The sequence below is a fragment of the Dipteris shenzhenensis genome, chromosome 26 (genome assembly GCF_047967505.1).
Source record: "Dipteris shenzhenensis isolate YYH24624 ecotype China chromosome 26, Dip_SZ_1.0, whole genome shotgun sequence".
Lineage (NCBI taxonomy): Eukaryota > Viridiplantae > Streptophyta > Polypodiopsida > Gleicheniales > Dipteridaceae > Dipteris > Dipteris shenzhenensis.
In genome coordinates, this window is record NC_141621.1 from 37,108,818 (window position 1) to 37,125,799 (window position 16,982).

General features: G+C 47.8%; 1 protein-coding gene across 1 annotated transcript in view; it reads right to left on the reverse strand.

Annotated features, from left to right (window-relative positions):
* ASG3 (SNF2 domain-containing protein / helicase domain-containing protein) overlaps nt 1–16,982 on the reverse strand; it is a 125,253-nt gene that overhangs the window by 23,111 nt on the left and 85,160 nt on the right. The window contains exons 11-12 of the mRNA XM_087397638.1: nt 12,989–13,114; nt 12,206–12,906 (exon numbers count right to left, since the gene is read on the reverse strand). Of these exons, the coding sequence (XP_087253764.1) occupies nt 12,206–12,906; nt 12,989–13,114 (827 nt within the window). The remainder of the gene's footprint in view (nt 1–12,205; nt 12,907–12,988; nt 13,115–16,982) is intronic.

The following is a 16,982-nucleotide window of genomic DNA, read 5'->3' on the forward strand; positions in this document are numbered from 1 at the left end:
ATATATATATATATATATATATATCACTCTACCCAAAAGATTGTAGGATGGAGAGAAGTCCGTGTGGTTTTATGCATTTCAACCCCAACATTCATGCCTCAAGTCACTAAACCACTCCATTATGTATGCCTCAAATCACTCCAACAACTCACATCTACACGTGGGTTGAGATGGTAAAAAGACCAATGTTATTTGCAATGTGTGTGAGATGAAGTGGCATGAATAATATAGGATAGGATGGATATGGATCCATGTTTGAGGTGGCAAGTTATCTTTTGTGTCAGCCCTTCCATGTGGATGGTCCTATGTGTGCATTGAATGGATTGGTTGTGCATGCCTATCGATTGTTTCTTCGAAAGAACCTATATCACCTTGAAATGAATCAAGGATTGAAAGTGGGCGAACATATTGGTAAACTGTAGGCCATCTTCTGGTGATTCTAGTGATGCCCTATAGGCCATGGTATGTGCCTTGTAGGCATACGTGTAGGCACTTGAAGTGTTAGTGCCTTTTAGGCCACATAGGACACTTAGTCCTATGTGACACCTAGGACACTTAGTCCTAGGTCTAGGTACAAGTACTTTGTACTTGTATGTTTTTGATTATCTAAAATTTGACGTGACGGCTTTTCTACTACAACTTTTTGCTACCTGCACTCTCTCTTTTTTCTATCCGATCCTACAGTGGTATAAGAGCAGGTATTGCTCTTGTCTTCCAGCTCTCCTCAGCCCCCCGAGTCCTCTATTGCTCATTGGGAGTCTGTTGCTCTGCTGGTCGACACATCTCCAGCCTGTTCGAGGATCTTCAACTACTATCTAAGGCTTCCAAAGCCATTTTTGTCGCCATAATCTACCTTATTGCTGCTTTCCAGCAGAGGCGACTACTTCTAGGCCCTGCTGCAATTTTTTCGAGGTCTCCTTCAGCACACGTGGCCATCAGTCGCCATTTTATTGTGCTGCAGATCCAGGCGTCCAGCTTCCGCAACCTCTTACAAATCTCAGATCTAACTGCATTCCCTTCCGTACAGTCGTACAGGCGTACGGAAGGTCTCGTACCTATTCCGTACTGCATACAGTACCTGCGCCGTACTATATGTTCGCCACTTGGACAAGGTAGATGGGCCAATGTTAGCTCACCTAACAAAATTTTTTTAAAAAATAAAAGAGTGATATATTCCATTCAAAACAAATCATACAACAGGTGGGAGAGAAAGTACTCTATCCCTAGCCTCAACAATGTGGCAAAAAAGCCATGGTGGTGGTCTAAAATGCCAAGACATCCCAAAAGGGGTCAAATGAAAAAATAATGAGCAGTCCCATGTCCTCATGAAGGATATAAGTCTCCCACGAGCTGCCAAAGAGGTGCCTGTACACCGCTCCCACAGACTCCTAATCTCCGCCCAAATGGAAGCGAGAGTGTCAGCCTCCGTGCATAAATGGCCCCCAAGGACAAAAGAACATCGCGAACACCATATCCGCCATAGGGTAATGCTGGAAATCACCTCCCAGGATGACCCTGCAGCTGAAGTAGGCATGGAATCCTGAGCTGGTACAGGTACCAAAAGTAAATCCTGCGGCTCCATGATGCTGGCCTCTGTGGGACCCAGTCTCTGGCGACGCTGCATGAAGAAACTGTGGTCTCCTGGCTCTGACTCAAAGAGAGTAAAGGCTCCAGATCCTCTCCCCCAAAGGCCAGCGCCCCATGTCATCAGAAAGGACTCGGATGTAACATGTGAGAACAACCTGAAGATACCTGTCCATACCACTCTAGAGCTGGGGCAGCTCCATAAACAATGCTTGCTAGATTCCTCTACAAGCTGGCAACGCATACACAAGGAGGGTCTACCCATCTGCTGAAGCCAAGTACCCACAAATATGCCCCTATGTATAGTGAGCCAAAGAAAGTAGGAGACTTTCCTGGCTCTACTGATGCCCCAAAAGTGAGTCCAGTAGCTCAGCAAGAGCTCTACAGTAAGTCCCTGTGCGTGCCAATGCTGGGAGGCAAATGGTAGGTGATGAGAGTCTCTCTACTGAAGCCTCTAACCTGCCCTCGTCGAGTACTGGAAAAAGGAAAGAGGATGATCGCCTGCCACCGGAGCACGCCATGCCCACTCACTTGGGTCCCAGTCAAGCTCTACAAGAGGTCGACCCTGAAAAATCCAAAGTCTCCATCTAGTATCCTTTGCAATGGTCAACCTGGAAGGATCTGTGGCCCATTCCTTACCCAGGCAACCAATGACCCTGACTCTCTGCCAAAGGAGCTCCTGTCGATCCAGGGGCTGAGTGGGATACAATCTGTGAGAGGAGTTTGTCTCAAAATAAATAAACGGTGCCGGTCCTAAACGAACTCCAATGCATAGCCCAGCCTCACTAAAACAACCTGACCAAGTAGAGATGGGATGAACATAGGCTGGATCTGTAAGTATATCCCTCCACTCCTGAGGAATAGCTCTCATGATCAGTAATCTGGTGGCAGCAATCTGTCCAAGTGGCCCGTGTCTATCTCTGATCACCTCCTCTGACATCTCCACACCTCCCCTGAACCAATCTCCAACTGTCACAACCCCCTGAGCATGCCATCTGGCCAAGGGAGTCCTAAGTTATGTACCAAGGGAAGATCCCTGATACTGAACCAGGGGGTTATGGTAAAGTAGCTGTCGGGCAATTTCCTCTCTAGAGGATGGAACTGCTCTAATGAGGTGTTGTCGAAAATGATCCCATATCTGAATAAGCCTTTTCACAAGTGGTGAGGAAGGCTGAGAATGCTGGTCCGTCAGGAAGGCTCAACTGACTCTACCTGCCCACTGGCCTGCTGCTCTGGGGGTACACTGATGAATCCCATGCAGTAGGAACTGCTTCCACGGCTGATCTCCTGGAGTCAAACCTCTAACAAGAAGTTTGACTAAAAGGGCTCTGCTCTGCATCTCCGGATCAAGAACCCCAAGTCCTCCCTGCGAGGAGGGTGAAGTGATAGTATCCCATACTCTGGCCCTAGTGTCCTCAGAACCATCACCACCACTCCATAGAAAGTTCCAAAGCAATCTCCTCACCTGACGGATCGAGTCAGCATGAAAGCACCAACATGACGCAATGTACCACATAGTCGCTAGTAGAACCTGGTTGAGTACCAGCGCTCTTCCGGCCAAAGAAAGTCTAGCCGTACTCTAGTAGGCTAGCTTTCTCCGAATACTCTCAAGAACTGGGGCAAACTGTTGCATCGAGGACACCTCAATGCCAACCTGAAAGCCTAGATATCTCGTGGAGGTGCCTCTGGGTATCCATACAAAGCCTCTGTCTCCTCCCCATGCTGGGGTATCTTGCTGAGCTCCAATCCATATGCCTTTTGATTTGTTCCAATTGACAAGCCCCCCTAAGGCTAGGCAGAACTTGTCAATTGAATCCGCAGCAGCAGCAAGACTATATGCATCTCCTCTCACTGTCAGTGCCGTGTCATCAGCAAACTCACTGTCCAGAAGCTCCTGCTCCTGCCGGATAGGCAGATGAAGGCCCAAAGTGCCATGACTGGTAGCCTGCATAAAGTATCCCATAGCCTCCGCTACGAAAAAGGAAAAGGTAAGGTGCAAGCGGGCATCCCTGTCGTACCAATCTGGATAGCTGAAAAGCCGGTCCTCTGCCTCCACAGACCACCATCCTGCTAGAAGAGTGAGAGTAAAGTGAGGAGACCCATGAAATCCATCTATCACTAAAGCCTAGCCTCCTCATAGTGCCCTCCAAGAAACCCTAGTCCACCCTGTCATAAGCCTTCTCAAAATCAAGAAGAAGAGAAGAACTGCAATCTCCTGCTGACTCTCCTTCGCCCAGTGAGTGGCCTCCCAAAAAGTGAAGATGTTATCCAAGATACTCCGATCTTGGACAAATCCTGTCTGAGTAGCTCTAATGATATCTCGCAGCATAGGCTTTAAGCGAAAAGCCAAGGTCTTTGCTAGGATCTTGTAGGCTGTCCCTAGAAGTGTAATGGGTCCAATTACATAGCACTGTCTTGTCTCCCCCTTTCGGGATGCGACAAATCAAACCTGTGCATTATGTCTCGCCCAAAGATCCTGTATCGAGAGCCTCTGAAAAGGCAGAGAGTAGATGCAGCCCAATCGTATCCCAAAGAGCTCTAAAAAGAAGTGGCGACAAACCGTCCTCCCCCGGGCATCTGTCTCTGGGCAGCTCATGTAACGCGTCCGTGATCTCCAGGAGTGATAGTGGGCTATCCAAAACATGACTTATCCTGTCTGAGACCATCTGGGGGACATGACTCCAAATCTCCTCTCTGGCTCTGATCATCTCCTCAGGGACTGGATCGGCAGTGTAAAGAGTGGAATAGAAATCACAAGTGATCTCAATAAGACGGTGAGGGTCCGTCTGAAGAGACCCGGCCTCATCCAAAGTCTACGAAGACTGTCCGAAGAGTATCTCTGACCCACTGCCCTGAAGAACTCTCTAGAGTATCTATCCCCCTTCTGGATCCAGAAAGTCTGTTGGGAGTAAAACCTAAACTGGGCCCTCCTGCCCTGAATCTCCTCTAGTCTCTCCTGAGCCTCTGAAAGCTACCCTCTGATGAAAAGAGAATTAGGAAAACTCTGAATCAATCTCTGAAATCTGGATACCTCCGCTCTTGCGTTTCGATCTCTAATTCTGAGCTTTTCCTTCTCCTCTTTTGCCCTCAACTGGCAGGCCATGCTGACTCTAGCCAAAGCCCCCTCTACCCACATCAACCAGCCCTGATCCACAGGAGTGTCCTCTGACAACCAAGCCTCTCTCAACTGTTCCACGAACTCTTTGTCCTGAAAAACAAAGTCCGAAACTCTCACAGAGCCTGTGCTCTCCAATCGAGAGGTAGGAAGAATCTGTAATAGGACTGGAGCATGGTCAGATAAAACATAACCCGGGCGGATCCCAATCTGTCCTCCTCTGGCCTAGCCCCATTGGCCAATATAAAACCTGTCAAGTCTGACCAAAGAAAGAGAGCCATGGAAAACCCCGGACCAAGAGAACTGAAGACTGTCAGCCAAGTGACGAAAGTCGTCCAATCGAGCTGCATCGTGAAGTCCAGCATGCAAAACAAAACTATCCCACTCCACTCTCTCCCTATCCGAAAGGCCACCCTCTGTCTAGCCCGACTTGTCTTCAGAGAATTCAACCATGTTGAAATCTCCTCCAACAATCCAGGTGTTTACCTGAGGAAGGGACTCTCTGAGCTGTCTCCAAAAAGCACGTCTGTGGGCTGGATCCGTGGGAACATACACATTGAGAACACCAACTGCTGTGCTCTCAATCTGAAGAATAACATAGCATGTCCTGCTCTCCACTAGTGTACCCTCTTTGGTGAGCTCTGAGGCCCACCTGGCTGAAACTGAAATGCAAACTCCTCCCCTCGTGCCATCCGCTGGGCTCCAATATGTCCGACTCTGTCCTCTGAGTAAGGATCTGCATCTGTCAATCCTGTCCTGGGAGAGCTTATGCTCCTGGATAAGCACAATGTCTGGAGGGGACCCTGAGGAAATAAACCGAAGGGAGTCCCTAAGCAACTGCAATCTAGGAACTCCCGATCTACGACCATTTGCATCTGAGGTAAATCTACGGCCGTTCAGTCCTCTCACATTCCAAGAAATGATGGACAACCTAGACATCCGATGGAAGTGAGGGGGTGCCAGTGGCAGCGGCACAAAACTCTCTCTCTGACGGCGCAATCCAAAGTTGGTCTCTAATCAAACTCCAAATCTGCCCCAACTCATGTAAAATGACAAAAAGAGACCTGTCGCGGTCTCGAGGAAGTAGTACTGAAGTGCTTCCGCCAAGGCCACAAATGGATGACTCTGCTCTGAAACTGAATCGGTGAGCTCATAAGTACTCTTTGAGCCTGCTCTGCAGACTGAAGGCCAAAAGAAAAGTACCCTCTGCCAAGCAATCGGAAAACCGTAACTGAGACACCCAATGAGGCCATGCTGGTGTACACCCAATCACGTAACTGTTGGCCTCTACCGGGTAGAAAGCCAATGATGTGCGTCAAACGAAAACCCTCCTCTACTAAAAGAAACTGTGACTTCAATCTCCTCAGGTTCGGCGACGGGAGTGGCATTAGTGTCCTCCATTGTCTCAGCTTGCGCTGTCCTGAGGGAAGGAGCTACCTCTGCTGAAAATACCCACCAAGAACTCGCAACCAACCACTAGTCAATCCCAAAAACCTGGTTAACGAATGCCCCAAACTTCAGCCTGCGTGGGATGAAAACAGGCCGCTCAATGCTAAAGCAAAAAGCTCCGCCAATGCCTGGAAACAGCCCAGGAACTCAGCTCCCCGGAACACGAGCAGAACAGCCCCGGAGAGGGCCCTGAAGCAGCCCAGCCTGAAGCGCAAGGGAAGGGCGGACAACAGCGACTGGCGGCCTAGATGGCGGCCTGAAGGGGCGACCTGAAGGGCAAGGGGGGCGCGACCAGCAGGGCGCGGCCAGACGGCGGGCTGAAGGGGGGCGACCTGAGCAGGGCGCTGCCAAGGAAGCCTGCGCGGCCAAGGGAGCAGGGCGCTGCCAAGGGAGCAGGGCGCGGCCAAGGCATGGTCATGCAAATCTTCCCGATTTGGCTTTGTCTTCTTCAAGGGGATCAAATCCTCATTTTCAGCAAGAGTTTTGGCAACTAAGACCCTGGGATTACACTGAAGTTCATCAGGAGCACCCTATTGCCCTCGAGGTCTCTGTGATGATTCTACAGCCCATTAAAGGGGGCACTATCGGAGCAGTAAGGAGCCCTACATGCCTATTTGAAACTGTAGGATTTTGATAGAGGAGGAGATAATGCAAATACTTGATGATTGTTGGGGCAGCATAGATGTGAGCTGTGGATAGCACATGACTAGAAGGCTACCTTTCTAGCAGCTTTTCCCAATGACAGACCCAAATTCAAGTGTTTAAAAGCGATGATCTGGCTGGATGAGAACAAAAAGCTGCACAATATTGCTCCCAATGTGTCCACACCAAGGGTGATATTGCATGCATGTTATTACAACTTTGGAGTATCACCCTCAATGTTGATGCATTTGGCCCTTAACATGGATTTGAAACCATTGGCGCCTCTAGCGCATCACCACACACATTTGGACTACTCTCCCTCAAAACACCCCTCAAAATCCAGCTATCACGCGGGCTTCGAGGCATCAAAAGGCCCTCTTTAGTGCCCCCCCACCCCCCTCCCCCCCCTCCTCCCCATGAGTTGGACCATTGTAAGCTGGAATTGCACGGATTGAGAGACAACAGCCACAACACATGATCCTTTGCAAACAATTACAAAGGGCTTTGATAGGAGGGTGTACATATATCCTCATGCTAAAGGAACCTATGTTTTCCTTGTCAAATGTTCATAAATGTGGGCCTCTTTTTCCACGAAGAGGACCTGAGTATTCACTTTTCCTTTTTCTTGAATCTTTTTGCATTTTCTTTTTTTTTCCCTTACGTTTTTTTAATCTTTTTTTTTTGGGAAGAGGAAAGGGGGGGGGGGGGGCGGGTGGGCATGTGTAGTAAGCCCTAATAAGCTATCCTCCAAGGCATTTGCAAAAGGAAAGGCCAGTTGTTTGCACTACATTTTACTCTCCAGCTCATTGCCTGAGGCAACTGCTAACGAACAATGTGCTCGAATTATACAACTAACCGATTCCTTGATCCATAAAGCTGTAAAGGAGCAAAAGCATATGCGAAGCTCTAAGGTTCCCTTACAACCTTTGTGGTCCTGCTCTCAAATCGTACCAAGGGTCAAAAGGGAGAGCAGGCAAGATCAAGACATCCAACCAACATGGGTAGTTTTGGAGAAAAGAGCACCTGCTTTGCCCCACGGGGCCTACTCTAACCAAAATCACTATCCAGCATACCAATGCACCTCCAAGATTGGGCGCCCCTCTCATAACCAAAGTCTCCATTCTGACTGGTCTTTCTGACTGGTCTCGGACTAGTTGGATTCAAGTCAATAACCCTATGCTTCTTCTATTGACTGATACACTGACCCTTTGTGAAGGTAGCTCCTCCAAATAAGAGTCGGCTGCAAGGAACTGTCAATGAAGGGGAATGTCACCAAGTCGTAAATACTCCAAAGTCAAAGTTCTAGTTGACCATTTATTTGACCATAATTAATAAGTCTTTCATTTATTTAGTTATGTTCAGAAGTTATCTCAAAGTATTGACTTCGGTCAAAGATACCTAACCCCGATTAGGTAAGCCTAACTCCAATTAGGAAGACTTGGCTTAGGCCAAGATGGTTAACCACGGTTAACCAAAGAATAAAGCATTGACTTCGGTCAGAGAGTGTTGACTTCGGCCAACGAGACTTGGCTTACTCCAAGAGGGTTAACTTCGGTTAGCCAAGATGGGGAGAGACTTAGCCATAATTAAGGGCTTCGACTATCGGTCAAGCCCCTTAATTACGATCAAGAGAATTGACCTTGGTCGACTAAAGAAATTGTTTTATGTTATGTGCACATGTTGGCTTGGTGGGGACGCCCACAGAGACTAGGAATAGTCTACAATTTATTTGCATGCAAGAGCGCTAACAATTAATGGGTGCCATGGCTATGAACACTTTAATTAATGGTTGCAGGTTCTAAGAGAGGTTGATTACCCAAGCGCTATGGAACCCAGAGGACAACCAGGAGGTGTCCATGTGACCGAGGGCTACGAAGACCCTAGAGTTTAGCCCTTTGAGGCATGTAGCTAGAGATAGTTTAGATTTTTGACACTTGACATGTTACCAAAAGAAATGAGCTGAGAGCTCTTTTGTAAAGAAGATTTCACGTATGTTTTTAAACTAGCAGCCTATGAGCTGCATTTCTAATGTATACTCAATAAAGACCTTCGGGGGGGGTCCAGTTGTCCTGGGCCCTAGTGCTGTGTGTTGTCCTTTGCATATTCCGAGACAGGAGTTCCTACAGGCTACTCGAGATGTTCGACTTTGTGTTCTGTGGGATATGATGCAACCCGTGCCTTCTACTCTGGATCTTTGATTTGGGATTTGCTCATTCGATGAGAATCAGGCTGCATTTTTCCTACAGCATGTTATCGGTGCCGCCAGGTTGGTCACTTTGCACATGATTGCTCTTCTGCTTCCAGGATCACTCCTCCTGCTCCTTCCTCAGCTGTCAAAATTACTCTCCTCCTCTGGTTTCTGCTATGGCTTCACTGAAGAAGCCTTCTCTTATTGTTCCAAAGCACTACTCGAGAAAGGTAGGTAAGTCACAGGTCAATCTTTCTGCTACTAAGGAAGGATTGGACTCCTATTGAACATCACCAGCCTCCTCCTCAGGATATGGATGTGCCCCTTGATGAGGGCATTATACAGAATGATGTGCATGCTATTTCTCCAGTTGATAGTCGAAGTGAAGCTAACATGATCAGCCCTAATTTATCCGATGCAGCTCCTTCATCAAAGAGTGCAAACATTGCTCCAATTCCTTTGCCTGTGATGACTATGCCAGAGTCTCTTTCTCAGGATGCAGATGTCCCTTTTTCTCTGGAGTCTTTTCATCCTATGTTGCAACAGGTTTTTGACCCTGTGATTCAAAAATTTACGCTCCCAGCTTATATTAAGAAGAATCACAAGGGCAAAAAGCAGGTGGTTTTTTTTTATGGTGCAGTTTCTTCACTGCATCAATTTTTACAAAGCAACATTTGAAACTCGAGGATGTTGTCTCCTCCTCTAGTTTGAATCTTGTGACTTTTTACTTGGTTGCCTCATGACTTTTGCTCTGAGGCTTTACTTTGTATTTATCACGTGACGGCCGACGATGAAAGACAGAGAGCGAGAGAATGGGAGGAAGGTGTAAATTCATAGCCAGATTGCAATTCGACGCCATAGGGAAAAGGGGACAAATTGTGCGTGACACCATTTAGATACGATCCAGTCTGGTGTACTGGGTAGATGCATCTGTGAAGATGTTCCCCTCAGAGCACACACGTGTTTTATCTTGTTCGGATTGGGCTGGAGTTCGTGATGCACACACGTCAAATTCCCTGTAAGAATCCTCCCATCTGCACAAGGAGTTGGGGAATTGCGTCGAAGTTTGCTGGCCCTTTATCAGGAGTGAGGAAAATCTACTTGCACTGGTGCACCGAACACTGCATAGGCTTCGCCAGGGGGGAAAAAAGACACCCTTGCTTACGGACGACTAGTACATCCACAATAACAAGGCCTGCAAAGAACTCGTATAGATATCACTCTCACTGCAATTGAAAAGCAGACCTCGGAGGCGCACAACAGGAATGGGCGATAACTAAGACAAGTTTGAAGGGAAATCATCCGAGGGTTTAGATCATGTTGAAACGAAACTTGTCGAAACGTCAAAATAATGAAACAGACGAAACGTTTCTTGTGACTATGGCTTCACAGCAGGAAGCCATACCCTCCCATAAGGAGAGTGCTAGGAATGACTAGGTCATGCAAAAGCAGAGTGTGCAGTCAAAGACTAAGGCAACTTACAAAAATTTACTGGCACCACTCATGGAAGACAGAAGGGATCCATTGTTTCGCATGCACGTAAATCCTCATGCAAAGATTCCTGGACACAGACCCTGGTCTTCCTGTGGATGATGTTTCCAGGAAGAGCAAGAAACCTCAAAAAGAGGACAGCAAAAAGAGCAAAAAGAGGAAAGCAGGTAGCCAGGAAGGGAGTACGCCTTCCAAGAAGAGAGAGGCTAAGCATCATCATAGCTCTTCAAGTCCTCCTTTCAGTTCTACCTCTTCATCCTCATCATCGTCGTCTTCTTTTGAATCATCGAAGTCAAAGCATAAGAAGAAGAACAAGTCAAGCAAGAGAGCAAAGAACAAGGAATTCAAAGAAGGTGGGAAGTCTGCCAGGTTTGCAACTTTTAATGGCCAGTATGGCCAAACAGAAAAAGCTACGCAGTTTATTAGACAGTTTGATGCAGCTTTTGGCACGGAGAAATTTTGAGTCTTCGAAGCTGCGCATGATTTGTTTACACCTGAAAGCAACGGCTTGTGCATGGTGGAGTGCTCAGACTACTACAAATAGTTTATGCCCAAGCAATTCAGTGACCATGTCCTTGTTGCCTGGGACAGCTTGCATATGGATGCAAGAGATACAGTAGAGGCCTACAACCAGAAATTTTGGGATGCATTTTTACAAATCAATTCCTTCAAGAAGGTCTCAAAGAAGACCCACGTAAGAAAGTACATGTCTGGTCTCACTCCAAAGATAGAGGCTATTGGTTAATACCCAGCAACATAAGGGCATACAAGATATCATGCACGCAGCCACTTTGGCGAGCTTAACATATATGTAGGATCCCACCACAGTGCCTTCTCTTTTCACATATGTTTTTAAACTAGCAGCCTGTGAGCTGAATTTTTAAACTGTACTCAGAATTTTCTGAATGAAGAAAGAACTTCGGGGAGGTCCAGCCCGACTGTTGTCTTGGACCCTAGTACTGTGTGTGTGTGTGAGAGAGAGAGAGAGAGGGTGTGATTTCCTAGCAAAGAATTTCTGCACAGCCAGCTAAAAAGAAGGAAATCGACGCTGTTTTTGTAGAGTGGAATAACAGTGGAGCTTCGCTTGAATCGTTCCACCATTCACCAACCTAAAGAATAGGCCAGAAGTACAATAGGTTTTCGTCTCTCAAAGAAACAAGCACGTGGCTCATCACTACTAAGTCTCGCCATCCAAGCCTCTAGAATGGCAGCATCAGTCTCTACTATTATTCGAATAGCTCTTCTCAAGTGTCAAAGGCTAAGGAGTTTCTCATCCGTGGCTAGCTGTGCAATGCTACTCCACGATCCTAAGGATCTAGTTGGGTCCGTGTCCCAAACATATCCTTACAGCCTGCTAACATCTATGCCTCCGAGTCATGGATCTCCGCATGCCAAATCAATCACTGCCTGTTGAGCTCTTCTCTACAACACTGTGGACTGGTCTAGGATTTCTGACCACCATGGTTAACATCTGTGCAACCATTGATTGGATTTTCTTCCATTTGACCTTACAACAAAGGTCGATTTTTGCTTCGTAGAAGAATTTTCCCAAGAAAAAAAAAAGGAGATAAACATCAACACTGCATAGACTCACAGTTCCCAATATTCCAACACGCTGTAGGTATCCAGTTATTCCCTATCTCAGCTTAAAATTTATTACTGGATGACCTCAAAATGTATGCAATTCATAAGAAGGTAATAAAGCTCTTGTATATATTTCAATTCAAGTTACTAACCTTAGAATGATTATGGACTCATTCCCAGAATTGACTAATGGTTTTGTGCAGTCCCCAAACACAAAATGCACATTTGTCCCATTGCTATCTGACAGTAAATTTCCAGCAATATCGCCTGGATCAGGCAATGCCAGCGAAATATAACCCAAACTTTCCCATTTTGCACGCTTTCTTAGCTCCACTTTTTCCTTCTTTGCAGACTGATCGTCCTCTAATTTTCTTTCATCTTCATTATTCAAATGCCGTTTCCTTCCTTGTCTGCCATCTAGAATTTCATCAGAAACTTCCGCCGATCTTTTGATCCATGAATCTATGACAGCTTGGTCACATGACTGAGGCAAGTTGTTCCCAACATCATCTTTCCTCTTTTTAGCAGAAAAGTCGTGTCCTTCAAAAGCATAGATGTTCTCTTCCAGCTCTTCTTTGAAGATAGAGTTCCTGTTTTCCAGTGTAGTGATGTCTCGTGTGCTACGCTGTCGTAGTGCTTCTTGAACCAATCGTGCAATCTGAGGCTTCACTTCCTCCTCTTCCTGTGCTTGATGAATAGAGGCCGGATCGAGTTTGTGCAGACCAAAAGTTATCATTGAGTGCAAATCAGAAGGTTTAGCATTGTCGAGGCCATCTGCTTCAAGGCCTGAATCAGGGTGTCCAATGATCTCATAAGTAAGCTTCAACTTCTTCTTAGCCCGGCTTAAAATAACCTGTAAAGTACCCCATTAGTGAGTATGCATACCTGTAATTCAAAAAACAGAAACAGTGCCATTAAGGCCCATGTTTCGTTACCTCCTCAACTGTATTCTCAACAACTATATTGATTGCTAGTACTGGACAACTTTGACCAATACGATGTGCACGTTGTAATGCCTGTTTGTCAGCTTGAGGATTCCAATCTTGCTCATAGAATATAACCTGCAAAACACAAATACATGTATTAAATCCCCAATCTAATTTGATGACAAGCAAGTTACATCACTCTTTACTGGTGCTTTTATGGTGGAAACTGGTCCTCCCCTATTCCATGAGCATTCATTGTGGATACAATATTGCTGATTGACAAGTAAAACATGCTGTTAAAAATTTACAGTATCAGCATTTCAATTCGATTCGTTTATCTCCTTCAAGTGCCTTGTACGTGAATGGTGATGAGAAGCTCGATGCTTTGTTGTATTTCCCTGTGTGTGTGCTTATATTGGGATTGAATATGCCAAATACACACAGAAGGATGTTCTACTCTTGCAGGTAGATATTGCAAAAGCCTTTGACATAGTTCAATGGGATTTCATCTCGCAAACTATGCGAGCTTTGGGGTTTGGACAAAGAATGCAGCATGTTATTCACTGGCTTTACAAAGATAGCAATGCGGCTTGCATTCTTTCTAGGGATATCTCTAATGAGTGGACTCTTCGTTGTTCGGTCCGCCAAGGATGCCCTCTCAGTGCTTTACTATATGCCATTGCTTCTCATCCTATGTTGCAATATATTGATCATCTTGTGGCTACAGGATCACTTCATGGCTTGGAATTGGATGCTAATCGTAGCATGGTTGCTCAAGCTTATGCTGATGATTCTTTCTTTACCCCGAAGAATACGCCCCATGATCTTAGTGCCTTGATGCAGGCCCTCTCTGTTTATGGTTTGGCAGCTGGTCTTCATGTTAATTTTCAGAAGTCTAAGCTGCTCCCTTTGCATTCCAAAGACTGGCATAGTCTATTATGGCCCGGGGATATCATTCCATCCACTCAGTTTGCTCGTCATCTTGGTTACCCTTTGGGGTGGGAACTCACTCGCCGACAACAAACTGATTGGGTTTTAGCTAAGCTTCGGAACAAACTTGAGTATTGGAAACTGGCAACCTGGCCTTTGCACGTTCGTCTTCGAATAGTGCAGTCCATCCTTGTGGCATATATTCAATTTTACTTGCCATTGATCATGTTGTTAAAATTATTATTATATTCTAGCAGTGACCAATGTAATGTAATAAGTAGGTTAGGGGCACTTTTCCCTCATTAGAGGTTTTTTTCCCTAACCACAGTTAGTTCACTAACTATGGTTAGTGAAGGATTAGGTTTTGTCACTTAGACAAAACCTTTCCCTCTTGTTGTATTCAATCACTTCATCTATTGCAATCTGACGTTCAGCTCTCTTGCTCTCTCTCTCTCACCCGCTCAGCCCCTCCCCCTCCGCCTCAGCCTCTCTCCCGCTCAGCCCCTCCCCCTCCGCCTCAGCCTCTCTCCCCCTCCCTCCCTCACCCGCTCAGCCTCAGCCCGCCCTCACCCGCTCAGCCCCTCCCCCTCCGCCTCAGCCTCTCTCCCCCTCCCTCCCTCACCCGCTCAGCCTCAGCCCGCCCTCACCCGCTCAGCCCCTCCCCCTCCGCCTCAGCCTCTCCCCCCCTCCCTCCCTCACCCGCTCAGCCTCAGCCCGCCCCCTCACCCCCTGCCAGCCCGCCCCTCACCCCCTCCCTCGCTGACCCGCTCAGCCTGAGTCACCCGCTCAGTCCCTTCCCCTCCGCCTCAGCCTCTCTCGCCTCCTGCCTCACACACCAAACTATCAATAAACTTGCAAAAGCTCCCCCGCTTCTGCTCTCCTGCGCAACAGCTCCCTCGCAATACCCGCTTCTGCAAGCCAACAGCTCCCTGCGCAAACCTCTGTCGGAAGGGAAGGGGGTTCTCTGTTGGAAGGGAAGGGGGTTCTCTGTTGGAAGGGAAGGGGGTTTAAGGAAAGTCTTAAACTTCTCTCCCCCCCCCCCCCCCCCCCCCGTGTGAATAGACTTACAACAAGTGTCCTTAAAGTGCAGGAAAAACAGAAACAGAGCTAAAAAGGGGCAGTTTTGACAGCAGAGAATTCAGCAGCTCCACCATGGCCCTTAGAGGCAGTTTTGAGCAGAGAATTCAGCACTTCCAGGAGTAAGGAGATGCCACAAACAAGGAGCTCCACCATGGCCCTCCAAGGAGCAAAAGTAGAGAAAGATAAAAGCATAGGCAGCAGTACAAGAGCCGAAGAGGCAAGTTCTTCTTTACCCTTAACATCTCCTTCCCCACCACCTCCAACGACCTCCCTTGCCTCCACCCCAACCCTTTCCTACCCATCTACTTTACTCAATCCTCTTGTGGCTCCGACCCCATCTCCTTTACTTCCATCTCCCCCATCACTTCCGGTTACCTCCCTTGCCTCAATCCCAACCCTTTCCTACCCACCTCCTCTACTCAATCCTCCTCCTCTCCCTCCTTCAGTCTCACCTCCTCCTCTTGCTCCCGTTCATTCCTCCCTAGCCCTTTCCCTTGCTTATTCCTCCCCTCTCCTAGTCCCTACCCATCCTCTTCCTTCCTCTTCCTCCCCTCCCCTAGTCCCTACCCATCCTCTTCCTTCCTCTTCCCCCCCTTCCCTATTCCCTACCCAGCCTCCTCCCTCCTCTTCTTCCCCTCCCCTAGTCCCTACCCAGCTTCTTCCCACCTCTCCCCACCGACCCTCCCTTTCAGCCCCTTCCTCCCCTAGTGTAGGCTCTTCTTCGGTCCCTGACTCCCTACTTCCTTCTACGGGATCTCTCTCTTCAGGACCTCCATTTTCTGCACCCCTCCTTTACTCACCTTCTTACCCTCTTACCCCCTCATCCTTGTACCCCCTCTCCCCTTCACCCTCCACAGCGGAAGCAGTCCTGGCAGATAATCTGCGATTGAGAGATTTAGTTATGCAGTGCATGGAGACTTGCAGACTTCAGGGCGCTGCGATTCAGTCTCTCACAGCACAGATACACACACTGACTGATCAGCTATCGACAGTTGAGAGTCATAGATCTGATCAGGACTCCCATATTCGCCAGCTTCATACCAGAGATATTGATCGGGATATCCAGTTACGGACACATGCTGAGCGCATAGTGCAGCTGGAGATACGCATTCAGGAGCATGTTGTGGCATGCGATGATCGCCTCCAGCAGCTGCATGTAGCTCCCCCAGCTAGTGCAGCAGTTGAGGAGAGGTTGGCCACACTGCAGACAGAGGTACAGAAGACCTCAGAGTGGGTGGACGTTGTGCGTAGAGCCCCATAGGCCCAGCAGACCACAGTCTCTGAGACTATTGCCGAGAGTCAGCGGCGAGCTCAGAAGGCCCTCAACATCCGCATCCGCGGAGTTGAGCGATCAGATACGAGATCAGCCATGGATCAGGCGACAGATTTCATATCTGGGACACTCGGAGTTCAGGATCATGGCATAGTAGCTGCATATCGAGTGGGCCGGGATCCAGCACGGCACCAGCCACTTATCATCAGATTCAGAGATGCTGAGGCCCGTCTCGCAGTATTACGAAGGAGATCCAAATTGAGGGACCATCCACAGATTCACATGGATGAGGACCTTACAGCTCTTCAGTGGGAGGAGCATAGACGTCTCATTGCACAGAGGGATGTTGCCCGTCGTGAGGGCAAGTGGGCCGTGATCAGAGAGGGCAGACTTTTGATAGGAGCTATGCGATCTAGACCGGCTGGAGCCCACAGTTGACGACACGAGGCCTATGGGACACGTAGTCTGCCAGATAGCTTGAGTTTCGCAGTTTGGAACTGTAATGGTTCCCTCACAGCTCAGCCTGGCAACTTACGAGAGGCCTTTTTTGATCAGGACATCGTCTTCTTTACAGAGACCCATGAGAGCCCAGAGAGAGGCTTGCCGCAGGTGACAGGGTATGCCTGGGAGTCTGTCTTTCGACAGCAGACTAGACGATCAGGAGGAGTCAGAGGATCTGGCGGTGTGGCAGTTCTTTATAGAGAGCATCTCAGATCGATA